Source organism: Octodon degus, unplaced genomic scaffold (genome assembly GCF_000260255.1).
Source record: "Octodon degus isolate 3935 unplaced genomic scaffold, OctDeg1.0 scaffold00027, whole genome shotgun sequence".
Lineage (NCBI taxonomy): Eukaryota > Metazoa > Chordata > Mammalia > Rodentia > Octodontidae > Octodon > Octodon degus.
In genome coordinates, this window is record NW_004524603.1 from 5,495,769 (window position 1) to 5,510,545 (window position 14,777).

The 14,777-nt window shown below is 57.3% G+C and overlaps 1 protein-coding gene across 1 annotated transcript; it reads left to right on the plus strand.

Moving 5' to 3' along the window:
* The first annotated feature begins 1,355 nt into the window (after positions 1 to 1,355).
* Positions 1,356 to 13,958, plus strand: Iqca1l (IQ motif containing with AAA domain 1 like). The gene is made up of 19 exons (XM_023712742.1): positions 1,356 to 1,366; positions 1,797 to 2,124; positions 2,736 to 2,849; positions 2,992 to 3,177; positions 6,282 to 6,353; positions 7,538 to 7,743; positions 8,355 to 8,439; positions 8,854 to 8,979; positions 9,100 to 9,175; positions 9,561 to 9,667; positions 9,924 to 10,007; positions 10,100 to 10,158; positions 11,231 to 11,313; positions 11,410 to 11,517; positions 11,761 to 11,960; positions 12,603 to 12,689; positions 12,817 to 12,994; positions 13,142 to 13,377; positions 13,778 to 13,958. Exons 1-19 carry the CDS (start codon positions 1,356 to 1,358, stop codon positions 13,880 to 13,882), a joined length of 2,451 nt encoding a protein of 816 aa, XP_023568510.1. The 3' UTR covers positions 13,883 to 13,958.
* Positions 13,959 to 14,777: the final 819 nt, after the last annotated feature.

A 14,777-nucleotide genomic window follows, 5' to 3' on the forward strand; every position in this document is an offset into this window, starting at 1 on the left:
AAATTGCTCAGACGCGGTTTGAATTTATGATCCTCCTGCCTCAGCCTCCCAGAATTGTGCATGACAGGTGTGTGTCACTATTCCCAGCTTCTAATTTTGGAGATATACAAATGTAAGGGCTGACCAGTTTATAAGAAACCTGCTGAGCCAGCCTGAGGTGGTGGCAGACACCTGTAATCCCAGCACTTGGAGGCTGAGGCAGGACAACTGCTGAGTTTGAGGCCAGCCTGGGCTACATAGCATGTTCAAGGGCAAGGCGAACTATGTTGGAGTTGACAACCCCACTGTTCCCCCTAGTTCCTCATGTATTTACTTATTTATAAACCTCTATTTCACACAACCAGAAGGCAGCTCTGGTTGATGGGAACCAGCTGCTGCTGCTGGTAATATGTTCTTGTTTTCCGCAGCCTGGTCTCCTGGGCCTGCCACCCACCCCGCTGGGGATCCCACAGAGGGCTGCAAAGGAGCCTCCGACCCAGAGGGGGCTGCAGGGCTCCACCCCTTTCGCTCCTATCAGCAAGGCTTCCTGGGATGGTCCCATGTGATGAAATGGCAGAGCCCACCGGGGTAGAGTGGGGTACACACCTGTGATCCCAGCTCAGGAGGCTGAGACTGGAGGGTCACCATGAGTCTGAGGCCAGCCTGAGCAAAGCTGAGACCCTGTCTTAGATTAAAAAAAAAAAAAAAGTGGAAACAGTCCAGGCCCAGGATGTAGCTCTGTGGTAGAGCGCATGCTCAGTGTAGGCCTCAGCTTCCATCCCTAGCACTAATTGCTTTGAAAAAGAGTAACAATGTGTTAATTATTGAAACTGTCCTGCCAATTTGATTTGAAACTGTCTCATTGCTATTTGTTTATCAATAAAATTATGGAAAAAAAAAAGAGTAAAGGCAGATTGCATAGGAGCCTGGGGAGCTCGACTCAGCTCACAGCATGTCTGTAGTCCCAGAAACTGGGGAGACTGAGGCAGAAAGATCCTTTGAGCACAGAAGTTCAAGACCAGCCTGTGCAGCACAGCAAAACTCACCTCAGGAAAAAGAGGCAAGGAAGTTTCCTCAGATGAGAACCCACAGAATACTGCTTTTAGGATAACTCACAGCTTTCAGGTGACCTCAAGTGTTGACAGCGATTTCATTTCATTCTCGCACAAGAAAAGTCACCCTGGTGTCCTGCCCTCACCCTGCCACTATCCTTGTGTCCCTTCCTAGACAGGCGTCCCCAGGCCTCTGTCCCAGGTGTCTTTAGAACACTGAGTCGGAACCCTAAGCCCTGGCTGTTCTGCTGTAGCTCAGGAGAACCAGTGAGGTTCTGTGGGCTCCACACTCAGGTGACAAGGGTGGTGTGAGGTGTGGACACCATGTCTGAGGGGTAAGTGAAGGCTGGGGGTCCTTGGGGACCCTGAGACCGGGTCACTCTGTAGTTCAGGTTAGCCTGGAACACGGGCAATCCCCCTGCCTCAGCTTCCTGAGTGCTGAGATGACAGGTGTGCGCCACCATGCCAGGCTCTGGGACTTCTGTCCTCACCCCACTCCGCAGCCACCACTCGGGGCCATGTTGCACCTGTCCCACTCACAGGAGTCCTGGTCACTCTCCTCACTCCCCTCGGGGTCTCCAGCACCCAAATCTCACCCATTCTCTGAGCCAGACTGGTGGCCGCACAGTCCCCTGGCGGCCCCTCTCTCTGAGGCCCCTTGGCACCATGGGGACTCCTGAGCTCTATGTCCTCCATAGCCCCGCCCCCGTCCCCCCGCACCTCCCCCACCCCTGGCTCACAGCGCCCCTGTGTGTGCCCCTCCAGAGCTTACCAGCGCCTGTGGGTGGCCTCGCATGGGACCCTGCAGGAGCTGCTGGGCAGAGAGCAGGCCCTGCTGGACGCCGTGCCCCACCGGGATCACCAGGCCTTCCGATTCCGGCTTGCTGCGCTCTACCTGCGCTACCTGGGGCTGCTGCGCCAGTTCGACGCCATCTACGACCAGATGGCGCAGCCGCAGAAGCGCCTGCTGGTGCGGCGCCTGCTGGACGGCGTGGCTGGCCGCGTGCTGGAGCTCAAGGATGAGCTGGTGCGCGTGGACCTGTGCGAGACGCACTGCCTGTACCGGGTGCTGCAGGACCTCATGCTGACGCCGGTGCTGGCACCCGGGCTGGGAGAGGAGGGTGGGCAAGGAGAAGGGCACCGACCGGGCTGGGCTCAATGGGGAGGGCGCCCCCCACCCCGTTCAGAGGGGTTCTCTCACCCAGCAGCCTGCTTGCTGGTCGCTGGAATCGGGGGCTGTACCACGAGCCTGCTGTCCCTGGCCCGCCTTGTCGGGGTACCCCCAGATTCTAGACTCTGCCCTGTAGCACTACTGGGAGGCCCCAGACCCTCTCCAAGGCTCCGGTTTTGGCATGGCTCCGGCCCAAACGGCCTCAGCGTTTTGCTGACCCGGCTAGGAAAGAGGCAGATTTCTCAGGCTGTGCTGTGCTGCGGTGGCTGGGGTGGGGGTGGAGTTGGGGGCTCATGGGGAAAGCCCAAGAGTACAGCCAGATTTGGGCCACAGATTCCGCATGGCCTTCCAAAGCCCTGCTGAGACAAGGGGCAAGGAACTGGTGTGGCTGAGCCAGCCTCTAAATCCAGCACTGGGAGGCTGAGGCAGGGGAGTCACTCCAAGGTCGAGGCCAGCCTGGGGGCCTGGGAAAGAAGACAGGCCGGTGAGCAAAACCTGGCCCAACTGCCAGAATCCCCCCCTGTGTCCCAAAGGCAGACCTCGAGGTCCCGATCCCCAGATACTTCCGGCTGGAGCAGCCCAGCGCAGTGAAGGAGTGGCAACAGAAGCTGGCGGACATCCTGGCCAGGACAGTGATGATCGAGGAGGTAGGGGCGATGCCGGGGACGGAAGCCCTGCCCTTTGGGCCCACTCCCCCAGGAGGACCGCAGCCCGTGCGGCCTCTGGTGTCTGCCCTTGCTGGGCGCAAGCTGTCCCTCAGGCCGCCCGCTCTGCTCCTGCCCCAGCCAGAACCTTCCAGGATTGCACAGGACCGAGGCCGTCATCTTGGTGCAGAGGGCTGAGCGTGCGCGACAAGGCCGGCTGCGAGCCACCTTCATGCGAGAGATCCGGAGAGAGGAGGAGCGGGACCGGAAGGTCCGCGAGGACAAGTGGCACAAGTTCAGTCAGGACCAGGCAGCGCTGGTCATACAGAAGGTAACCACAGCCTGAAGGAAGGCCAGGGTATGGCCGCTTCCTCCAGGAAGCCTTCCAGGCTCAGCAGCTGATAGGACTGTGGGTTCCCGGACTCTGCTGTCCCCCGGCCAGGGTCCCCTGGGGGCCTTTGGCACTTAGCATGTGTGTTCCCTGCTTCATATGCAGTCTATATGTCAATCCTCAAACAGATCTGAAGTAGGGTAAAAGCCCTAGCCGCAGAGCATTGTAATGAAGATTCAGAGAGTCAGACATGCCAGTGCACACCTGTAATCCTAGCCCTCTGGGAGGCTGAGGCAGGAGGAGCACAAGTTCAAGTCCAGCCTAAGTAATTTAGCAACTTAGTAAGACCTTGACTTGAAATCAAAAATTTTAAAAGGCTGGGTGGGGAGAGGCACGGGGGGAGATCCCAGCAGTATAAGCGCCTGGATGGCAACACAAGTTTGCTGAGTTTGATCTCCAGTAACAAAAAAAGAAAAACTAAATTAATAAATAAAATAAAATTGAAAGGAAAAAAAAGGGTTGGGGTTATAGCCCAGCTTGAAGGCCATGGGTTCAATCCTTAGTACCACGAAGGTGAAAAAAGGTTAGGATGGAAAAATTCTTATAGAATAGCAGAGCAGTAGGCCAGCCTGGTGGCACCCACTTGTAATCTTAGCACTCAGGAGGCTGAGGCAGGGAGATTGCCAAGAATGTGAGGCCAGCCTGGGCCATTTTTTACCAAAAAAAAAAAAAAAAAATGTAAGAAAGAGAATAGCAGAACAATAAATGATTATTCAAAAAACTATTGGGCTGGGAATATAGCTCAGCAGCAGAAGCACTTGCACGGCAACACAAGGTCCTCAGTACCGTCCCCGGGGGGGGGGGGGAGTGTGACTGTAAAACAGACATAAGGAGCCGCTAAAATGTACCCTGCGCATCATGGTGAACTGGAGTTTGATAACTGGGGCTGAGTCCCCCACAGCGCTGTCCTCCCAGTGTCACCTTTACTTCAGCATCCAAACAGCACCATCGCCCCAGCGCTGCTCCAGTAACCACCAGCACGCCCAGCTCTGGCAAGCCCTCTGCTCCCACGGTCTCAGGAAAGCCTTGCAGACCCGGCCTCTCTGCCACTCCCAGCAGTGCTGCTGCCACAGGCTGCCAGAGCCAGGAGCCAGAGAGGCCAAGGCAGCTCCCAGGGCAGCAGGAGACCACTTTCTGCCCTGGAGGCCGCTGCTGCACCACACATCCTTGACATATCACCAAGTGGCTCCCGTTTCCTTCCAGAACTCCATGCCGACATGAGCCAGGCCTTGTTTCCCTTGCAAGTCCACCTCCTCTCCTGCTTTCTGTCTTTCAAGTCCAGTGCCTTAAAGATTTCTGTCTCCCAGCTTACTAGTGGAAGGCTATGTCTCCATTCCCCCCAGGACCTCAAGACTAAACCATGACATAATCACTCTGTGAGGCTACAAGGATATTCAGTAACTGTTTAAATTTAAAATTTTATTACAGTAAAAGATGCACTGCCATTAATTCCCTCAAAGCCTCCTCCTCGCTTCCAACGTGCCACTCCCACCCTTCCTGCTCCTTTCTGCAGCAGCTCTGGATGTCCTCCTTCATGAGTGTCTTTAGGAGGTGTGGTTACAGATATGGTGACTGCTGCTGCTGAGCACCATTCTGCACAAAGGCAGGCTCTCTAATGCTGTTTCCTCATCCACCTTCTTCACGGGAACTGGCACTGTGTGACTTCTTCCCAACTCCAAAGGACCACAGAGAGTTAACATTTCTAATCCATTCAGGACATTGAGGCAGCCGTGAGGGCACAACTGAAGACACACCTGACTGCCCTCCAGAGCTGCTGCAGAAAGTGTCAAGAAGCCAGGAGCAGCATCAGCAGAGCCAGGGGGCGGGTGTTGGGAGCGATCCAGGGCAATGGGTCTGTAATTTTTTTTTTTTTTTTTTTTTTTTGGTACTGGTATCAAACTGAGGACCTTGTGCTTGCCAAGCAGGTGCTTATGCCACTGAGCTATCTCTTCAGGCTGTATTATTATTATTATTATTATTATTATTATTATTATTATTGTTGTTGTTGTATTTAGTGCAGGGTCTACAGGGTGTCACTACAGAAATGGACTCGTAGTAATTCTCCTGCTTTGAGGCTCCCAAGCGCTGGGATTACAGGTGTGTGCCACCATGCCCAGTCTCTATCAGTCTCAGTGCGCCTGGGGGTCAGGGCCCGTATGTCGGGCTGGGGATTGAACCCTGGTCCCTGCGTCTGCCTAAGCAGGCACTGTAATCTGAGGAGCTATCTGGCCAGCCCTGTAATTTTTTAAAAGTTAAACAATTCCTGTATTTTGCGATCACCCCTTGTACATCCTTCCTAAAGGGACAGAGTTTACTTTATCACTTGGGACACTGGGCATCCCACCTGTGCTTGTGTGTGGGTGAAACAGCAGAGTCTGGCCAGGAGGGGAGCAGTCCTCAGCACAGGACAGGGGCAGCAGGACGTGCTGTGGAAATACACATTCCACTCTTGTAATTCTCCACCCAGCACATGCTTAAAAGGGAAGTATTGTGGGCCATTCTGCACCAACCACAGAAGCTGGAGGACCCAGCTAGACAGTACCAGAGGCTGCCCCTGCTGGTGGGGGCGCCAGCATGGGAACAGGCAGCTCAGGCTGTGTGCCGGGTCGGCCCCCTCTGCCACTGGCCCCACCCGCACCCATGGCTCCAGCTGTTCCCTGCCGGGTGTGGTTGGGGAGGGGCTCTGCACTTGGCAGTGGGCAAGGACACGGGCCCATACTGTGGTAGGCTGAGTAGGAAGACAGCAAATTTCAGCCCAGCCTGGGTTATTTAGCAACTAGATGAGACCCTGTCTCAAAGTAAAATATCAGAAAAGGGATGGAGATGTAGCCCAGTGCAAAGGCCCTGGGTTCCAGTGTCAGTATCATGAAAAACCAAAACCAAACCCAAAAACTTGAGGTATTAACTTGGGAGCTTCTGCCAAGGAGGTATGCATCTACATGCCCTGGACTCCCTCTCCATCAAGCCTGGAGACCACCAGGCCTGTGCCCCAGCCCTCCGTGCCTGCATGGAAGGCCCCTGAGCACTGTGTGTCCCTACCCCAGGTGTGGAAAGGTCACCTGCAAAGGAAACGCACCCAGCAGGACCGGCGCAAGGAGATGGAGTTCATTGGCATGGTGAGCCCTTCCCTGCCACAGCAGGGGCCCCGGGGCGGGTCCTCCAGGCCCAGCACCAGCACACAGCCCCCAGTGCCCTCGGGGCTTGCTCACACTGGACAGGAGATCCTGGGCCAAGAGAAGCTGAGGGAGGAAAGCCACCCTGATGTGTCCCTCGTGTCCCTCCTCTGAGAGTTCTCCAGTGTGGGGGATGGGGTCACAGAGCACCCTAGACCTATGTCCCTGCCCAGCTGGACAGAGAGACTGCAGGGTGGCAGTGCAGAAGGAGGAGCACAGGCCATAGAGTGGGCCACACCCAAGCCAGGGCTCTGCAGGCCACAAGCTCCCCACTTGTCCTGGGGTCCAGATTCCCCTCTCAGCTTTGCAGGGAGGATGGCTGAGTGTGCACAGCATGGTGTGTGTGTGTGTGTGTGTGTGTGTGTGTGTGTGTGTCCAGGCAGGTAAGTGGTTCAGACCCTTCAATCTGCTTGGTGCTCTCTGGGGGTCCCCTGGAGTAGGGAGTTGCTGCTGACTTGAGACAGACCGGAGCTGGCAGGAATAGGAGCTGGGGTCCCTGGGCAGAACCGCCCCCCCCCACAGGCTCAGTTGACACAGGAGGCAAATGCCAGCCTGGGACCGGGAGGGGAAGGGAAGGCTTGGCAGACGGGGGTACCACAAGCTGCTGGGTGGGGGTGGAGGTCAGAGACTCCTTGGGAGTCTGGAGAGCTGGACCCCTGGGAGGCAGAGCAGGCAGACGGAGGTGGGGCCAGGCCTGGTGGGGAGAGGTTGGGGGGCATGGCATGGCGGTGGGTGAGGAATGAGCCTGGCCGCCTGGGCCCATCAACAGTGTGAGCTCAGCGTTTTCAGTAATTGTCTCTGCGCAGAGTGATATTTAAAATACATTTGGGAGCCAATGAGGCGGGAAAGTGGCTTCAAGAGCGGCTGCCAACTCGGCCACGGGTGGGGTGGTGGGGGCTGGGGCCAGAGGCTTCAGGGAGGGGCGAAGGGGGTGGGCGGGGGCCAGCGTGGATGTTTTCAACAAACTCATTATTGGGGTAATTTACACAGACAAGCTTCGAGCTTCGCACAGAGCACAATTTCTCCCGATGCATGCCTGCTGCCGTTCCGGGTGGGTGTGTTGGCAGGGAGGGGGGCAGGTGCGCCCGCCACCCTCAGCCCCAGCCTCTGTCCCTGTGTGCCCCCAGCTCCCCATGCCCAGCCAGGCAGAGCACTTGGACATCCTGAGGAAGGCCACCCTCAGGGAGGAGAGCCGGAGGCAGCGCCAGAAGGAGATGGAGGAGGAGTTCCACCAGGCCAGGGTGAAGGCCCGGGAATGTGTCGCTGAGACCCAGGGACCGGACATGAGGGAGAAAATGAGGGAGCAAATTCGACAGTGGTTTATTGAGTGCCGGTCAGTGTCCAGAGCCTTGGGGCCCCCGCTCTCACCCACCCCAGCGTTCTTTGAGCTGCTTCTGCCCTCTTCTTTCCCACACTGGCCCTTTCCTTCCCTGTGCCTTCACACCTGGCTTAAGCCGGGAGCCTCCAACGTAGAGACCAGCTCCATGCTTGCTTTCTGCTTCCTGAGAGTAAAGAAAATGCCTGGATGCAATGGGGAAAGCGCACAAATGGCCCTAGACAAGTCTCTCCATTGCATCCCATATCTGCTCATCTCTTTCCTCTCTCTTCTATCTCTCTGTTCCTTTAGCTTCTCCATCTCTCTGTCCATCCTATCACTCATCCACCCATCTAACTACTTATCCAACCATTTCTTCATGCATCATCCACCCAGGCTGTTACTTATCCATCCATCCATCCATCCGTCCATCCACCCACTCACTCACCCACCCACCCATCCATCCATCCTTCTATCTTTCCACCCATCCTACCTTCTGTCTGTCCACCAATTCATCTATCCTATCCACCCACCCACCCAGTCACCCACCCATCCACGCATCTGCCCACCCTCCCACCCATGCCCTGTCTGTCCAAGCACCTATCTCCGCCCATCTTATGTCTACACAGCGCCATTACTGGCCAGTTCCCTGATTATCCAGACGAGTCACTGGGTGGATCCTGCCTGATCTTCGCTGAGAAGACCCCAGAGCAGGTACCTTAGAAGTGGGGACAGGAGGGTTCCTGTGGCACATAGAGCCCGGGGTCACAGAGAATGTCTAGAGTTAGGCTGAGAGCGATGGCACGGTGGGGAGAGCTAGCTCCAATGGAGGCAGAGGTGGCCATGACAGTGGGCAGATGGTGCCTAAGAAGATGGTGTAGGCCTGGAAAAGAACCCCGAGAGGAAAGAGGCTGGGCCCATGTGACTCCAGGTCCCCAAGACACTGGAGTGAGTGGCAGCCTAGCTCAGAACAGCGCTTCCTGTAGGAGCCCTGCGCAGTCTGCGCACTTGCTGTCCTGGACCCCGGCAGTGTCCTTGGCCCCTGGCATCCAGCTCTCTGCCATCCTGGGCCACAGATCTCACTCCCGTAGGACCTCCTGCTCTCCAAACACTTCTCACTGGCTGCAGGTAAAAATGGAACTGCAGATGCAGCCCCAGGAGAGCAAGAAGAAGGTGAAAGAGACGAGTAAGGACAGAGACCAGGAGACAAAAAAGGAAAAAAAGAAAGGGAAGGAAGAAAAGGTCAAGAAGGGGGTAAGACAGTCCCCCACACCAGGGGGGGCAAGGACAAACCGGGCTGGCCAGGGTAAGAGTGAAGCAGAGATGGCCCTGGTGGGGCTGAGTGGCCAAGGCCCGGGCGTGTTTCTGTTTTAGGAAGCAGAGACCATGTTGAAAGTGTTGCCCTCCAAGTTTATCCCTGGGATCACCTCAGGACACCAGGAATACATCAGTAAGAGGGAGGGCACTGGGACAGGTCAGTCTTGGGGGCTTGGTCATGGGAAAGCAGGCACCTGCTGTGTGGACATAAAGGGGTTCCATGATGTGGTGGCAGCAGTCCCGTGGGCCAGGGTATTAAGGGTTTCGGTCTGAATCCTGTGGCCACAAGCCTGGGGGTGAAGCCCTGGACAGAACCAGTGCTGGGTGGGAACAGGCAGAGCACCCAGCTCCAGCACCTGTGTGTGTGTGTGTGTGTGCACGTGCATGTATGCATGTGTGTGGATATGCGCTTGTGTGTATGTGCATATGCTCGTGTGCGCATGTGTGTATGTGTACATGCCTGTGTGCACATATGGGTAAGACTCCGGCTTACGCATCCCTTCCTTGTGTGCAATCAGATGTGTGGAAGAACCGGAGCAAGAGCCAACACCCCAGCCAGAGCTTTGACCCTGAAATCCTCTGGGAGGAGAAGCAGAAGGAAGTGGAAGCGGAGCTCCGTGTACAGGTGAGGGGCACTGTCGGGCCCTGGGCCGCCGCTTCCCCCACCCGCCTGCCTTCTTCCCTCCACCTCTGCCCGTGCCCTGGCACCCCATCTTCCTAAGGCTCCCCCTTGTCTTGTAGGGACGGGGAGGGAAGGAAGGGAAAGAGTCCAGGTCCCTGCTGCCACCTGCCCTTCTTGCCTGCGTCTTCTGTGTGAGCACACCCCTCGGGCCCCTCCTGGCCCCTCCTCCACAGTCTCTGCTATATCTGCTGGTCCCCAGGTGGACGAGCTCATGCGGCAGGAGCTGAAGAACCTCCGTCTGGCTGTGGACAAGGAGGACGGGAGGCCTTTCAAGACTCCAAAGGCAGAGGAGGGGCTGCGGCTGGCTGGGAGGGGGACACCAGGGAAGGGGGATGGAAGCTGAGGATAGCCACCCATGTGCCTTTTCCCAACCAGAAGAAGCCTAGCAAGAAGCCTGGGAAGAGGAAGAAGGAAAAGGATCTGACCTCAGACAGGTAGCCGTGGCCTGGAGAGGGGACCTGGCTCCACAGCTGGGCGGCCTGGGGAGAGTCCTGTCACCTCTCCGGACCCTTGGCCCTGTTCACCAGCTTCCTGCCTTTGAAAATGAGAGTGCAGACTAGGCTCAAATGGGGCTCATGATGGCCAGGGCTCCTCCAGCCTTCACCTTCATTAACTCTGTCCTCTAGAGCCATCTGTCCCTTGCTTCCCCACCCCAGCACCAAGGGACCCATCCTTACCCCTTTCTACCTGCCCTTCTGGTGGCCCCAGTCCGGCAATAGCAGTGCCCTGACTGATTCTCTCCTGGAGACTCAGCATAGAGTTGGCTTCAGGAAGAGGGCTGGGGTACCCCAGTGGTGGCGTTTGGGGTTGTCCCCAAGGGCTGCTGGATGGGACCTTGCTCTGTCCCCATCATTCCTCGGAGCACCCACTTCTGGTTCTACATCTTCTGGTTCTGTTGTCTGCTGTGAGTGTTTCTGACCACAAATGTGGGCAGGAGCCAGCGTTTCCTAGTGCAGTGATCCCCACGTGCCCCGATTCCAGCAGCGCAGCTCATCATAGCTACGTCTGGGGGCGGCCTGCATGGCCATCGGCAGGTGATGGCTGGATAAAGCAAGCATGGTGTCTGCGTAGCACAGCAGCACTGCGCCACAGAGAAGGAGAGATAGAGCCTCGTGAGGGGACATCGAGGACCCTGGAGAAGTGAAGGCAATCAGACACGAGCTTAGTGGATGGGTTCTCTCCTATGAAAAACCCAAATTATAAATAAAGAGCAAATGAGGTCTTTTGCCATGGGAAGGGGACCAAGTGATGGAGAAAGGGAGGAGGGAAGGGACATGAAAAGAATCCAGATGTGTGCCACGCCTGCACCAGCTCCCCAAGAGGAAGGTGACCGTTATGTACCCGAACATGACCCTAGAAACTGCTAAAACCCCAAGGAGATTAGCCTCTAAAAACCCAGCATGCTAGGCAGGAGACTGCTGTCCCTTCTCCTCTGCCCATAGCCCCCGTTGCCTCCCTGCCCCTCACTTGCTAATGTTGCTGGGGTCTTCCATGTTGACCCTCCAGGACCCTGGACTCACTGTATGAAGAGCTTGTCATTGCTGGTGTCCTAAAGAAGAGTGACAACGTGGCCTTGAAAGACTATGTAGGTGAGCGCCTGCCAGCACCTGGCCCCGGCTGCCTGGGACTGTCCCCTGCGGTCACCCACAGCCCCGTACACCAGGCCACCTGCCCTGTCCCTGCAGGAGACTGCCTCTACCTGGGGTCTGCGCTGATGTTGGCTAACAAGATTCCCATGCCTGCCCTGTTTGATATACGACAGAACATGGCCTTGTACGGAGTCCTCCGGCTGGGTGAGGTCTGGGGAAAGGAGAGGCCCTGCCGGGTAGGGGCTGGGATCAGGCAAGGGTGACTCCGCCTTCCTCAGGGGCTGCTGGGGCACCACCCTAGAAATTGAATGAGTCAGGTGTGGTGTCGTGCACCTGCCATCCCAGGCTGTGGGAGGCTGAGGCAGGAGGATTCCCACGAGCAGGCGGCCAGCCTGAGCTATATAGCGAGCCGCTCATCCACCTCCTCGGGCTGTCTCCTTGCTCTAGGCTCTGCAGACATTCATTCCCTGGCTCCCCTCATCCGATCTGTCCTCCTGGTGGGGCCCTCTGGCACAGGGAAGAAGATGCTGGTCCATGCGGTGTGCACAGAAACTGGGGCCAACCTGTTCGACTTGTCACCTAGAAATCTGCAGGGCAAATACCTGGGCAAGACTGGGGCTGAGATGCTTGTGCACATGGTCTTCAAGGTCTGGAGCCCGGGGGCTTCGAGTTTCTGGGCGTAGGCTGGGACGGCAGAGCAGGGTGGGCGTTGTGCCCCGCGTCACCTGTGGGGTGGGTTTCTGGTCTCCCTGCCAAGCCCTGCTAGGAGCGGGGGTCCTCCCAAAGCCCCTGAGGGGGAAAGCTGGGGGGCAGAGCGGTTTCTTTTCATGGTAAGATGAGGCATAGCCAGGCTTGGTGGTGCACATGTATAATCCCAGCCCTTGGGAGGCTGAGGCAGGAGGATCACATGTTCAAGGCCAGTTCTGGCTCCATAGGGAGTTGAAGGCCAGCCAATTACAAAGTGAGACCCTTCTCAAAAAGGGGGGGGGGGTGCTGGGAAAATAGCTCAGCTGTATATGCGCCTGCCTGCCTGGCAAGTGCAACGTCCCAAGTTTGATCCCAAGCACTGAAGAAAAAAAAAAATAAATAAATAAAGTGTACTGTGCTCCCCTTACCCGCACAGAGGACAGTGACTCTGACTGACAGTGAGTAACGTGGGTGTGCAAAGGCCTGGGAGGGTGGGAAGTTCAGCCAGGGCCTCCAGGTCAGCCCAAAGCTGGGGTCTGCCTGGAAGGGGCATGGCCCCTGCCCAGGGCATCTTCCACTGATGGCTATCCTGGTCCCTGCAGGTGGCCCAGCTGCTCCAGCCCTCTGTCATCTGGATTGGAGACGCTGAGAAAAATTTCTATAAGAAGATCCCAAAAGAAGAGAGGCAGGTGAGGGGCCGAGGTGGGCAGAGCCCGGGCCAGGAAACTGGGCCGAGACCTCAGGCGGGTCTTCACTGTGGGCTGGGCAGGGGCTTGGTTGCCACATCCCCACCCAGAGTGACCCCTTCCCGGAAAGATGGACCCAAAGCGCATCAGGAAGGACCTGGGCAAGGCCGTGCGGCTGCTGAGTCCAGGGGACCGGGTGCTGCTCATCGGAACCTCGGAGCAGCCGCAGCTGGCGGACATGAAGGGGCTGTGCCGGCTGTACGAGCGCATCCTCTACGTGCCCCGGCCTGACTACGCCTCCCGCTACGGTGAGCCTGGGCCGGAGGGGCCCTTGTGCCCCTGCCAACCCTGGCCCTGTTGCCTGGGGTCAGGGCTCTAAGCCCTGGGAGACTCTGAGCTCTGGTCCCCGAGGGCCACCCCTACTGCTCACGCCAGCGCCCTCCCACTGCCTGCAGTGCTCTGGAGGCATCTGATAGAGGCCCGGACACAGGTGACTCCCAGCCTGGACCTCAGCGCCTTGGCCAGGGTGTCCGATGGCTACACGTCTGGTCACATCGTCCAAGCCGCCCATGCCGTACTGAACGATAGGCGGCTCCTGCAGTTGTCCAGGCGGCCTCTCAGGCCCTCAGAGTTCCTGGAGCAGCTGGCGAAGTTGGACCCAGTGTACAGGGAGGAGGAGGAGTCCCTGAAGGTGAGACCATATGACTTGGGGACCCAGAAAAGAAGCCTTGGGGTGAAAGGGGACATCCCCCGATAGCTAACTCTGTCCTGGAGGGTCTTGTCTTGCTTTTGACTCTGGGTCTTACTATGCAGTTCAGGGTGGCCTTGTGCTCATTAGGTAGCCCAGGCTGGTCTCAAATTCAGAGCAATCTTCCTGACTCAGCCTCATGAATGCAGGGATTCCAAGGGTGTGCCGCCATGTCTGGCTGGACTGGAGTATTTGGTGGGGAGCAAGGTGAGCTCCAATGGGATAGGACCTGCAGATTCCGAGACAGGAGGACACAGGACCCCTAAAGAGAGGAGAGGGGAGAGGGAGGGCAATGAGAGCCAAGGGTTGACCTGTTGTACTAACTCCCTCCCTGTAAACCCAGGACTGGTACTTCAAGACCCCACTGGGCAAGAAGAGCATGGTCCTCAGCAAGGGCCAGTTAGAGACTGAGGAGGCCAAACTGACCAAGGAGAAGAACAAGAAGTGAAGTGTGGAGCCCCGCGGCGTCCACATGGGCAGCGCCTGGGGCCTGCGGGACAGGGGACATGTATAAATGCCAGGGTGACAGGGACGCTCTGTCTCATCCATCTGTCTGCTGTGCGCCTTCCAGCCCACCCTGCCTCTTCCATCCACCTCCCTCTGCCCTAGCCCAAATCCTGCTGCCTTCGGGGATTACCCGACAGCCCCTGCCTGGCACTTTATGTGCCAGCTTCCAGCTCCTTTGCCCCTTGTGGTACTTGGAGGAGAAAAGTTAGGAGAGGAAGGAGAGGAGAAAGAGGAGGGGGGGAGAAAGGAGGGGTGCAGTGAGAAAAGAGAAATGCTGACTGCGCCCCCAACCCCGCTGGTGCGGGCTCCCTGTGTGTCCCGGGCCTCAGTATCCTCACTTTGCAAGTGTGAGAGAGTTTGGTCCCGCTGCTAACATCCCAAGTTCTACAGGTTTCAGCAGACAGATTGTGGAACCTTTGCCCTCTCGTGGCCATTTCCACCTCCTCCCTTAGTGACCCTTCTACCACCTGTCTGTACAGAGCCTCAATCCCTAGCCAGTGGGACGTGGCTCCTGCCTGGGGTACAGGGGGTGTCTGTGGGCACCTTTGCTAGGGACAGAGTGGCTTGAGGTGGGCCAGGTCAGGAACTCTGGGGAGCCCCTGTGCTCTCAAGAAGAGGAGGAAGAGGAAGATGGGCATGGGAGTGGGCACGGGGGGAGGGGCAAACATAGCTCTTCCCTGGGCCGCAGATCCCCTTCTGCTCCTCCTAGCTGGCACTGGGGCAGGGCCAGCGGGGCTATTTATGGGCTATTTATAGCGGTCTGTGTGTGCTGCCTGTTCCTTCCACTGCCTGGTGGGGCCCAGAACCCCACCCCGCCCACACCCAGAGCTCCCCAC

Coding starts and splice junctions, on each gene's coding strand:
- Iqca1l (XM_023712742.1), top strand. Junction 9,668..9,923: donor AAGCGGAGCTCCGTGTACAG/GTGAGGGGCACT, acceptor GCTGGTCCCCAG/GTGGACGAGCTCATGCGGCA. Junction 13,378..13,777: donor AGGAGGAGGAGTCCCTGAAG/GTGAGACCATAT, acceptor CTGTAAACCCAG/GACTGGTACTTCAAGACCCC.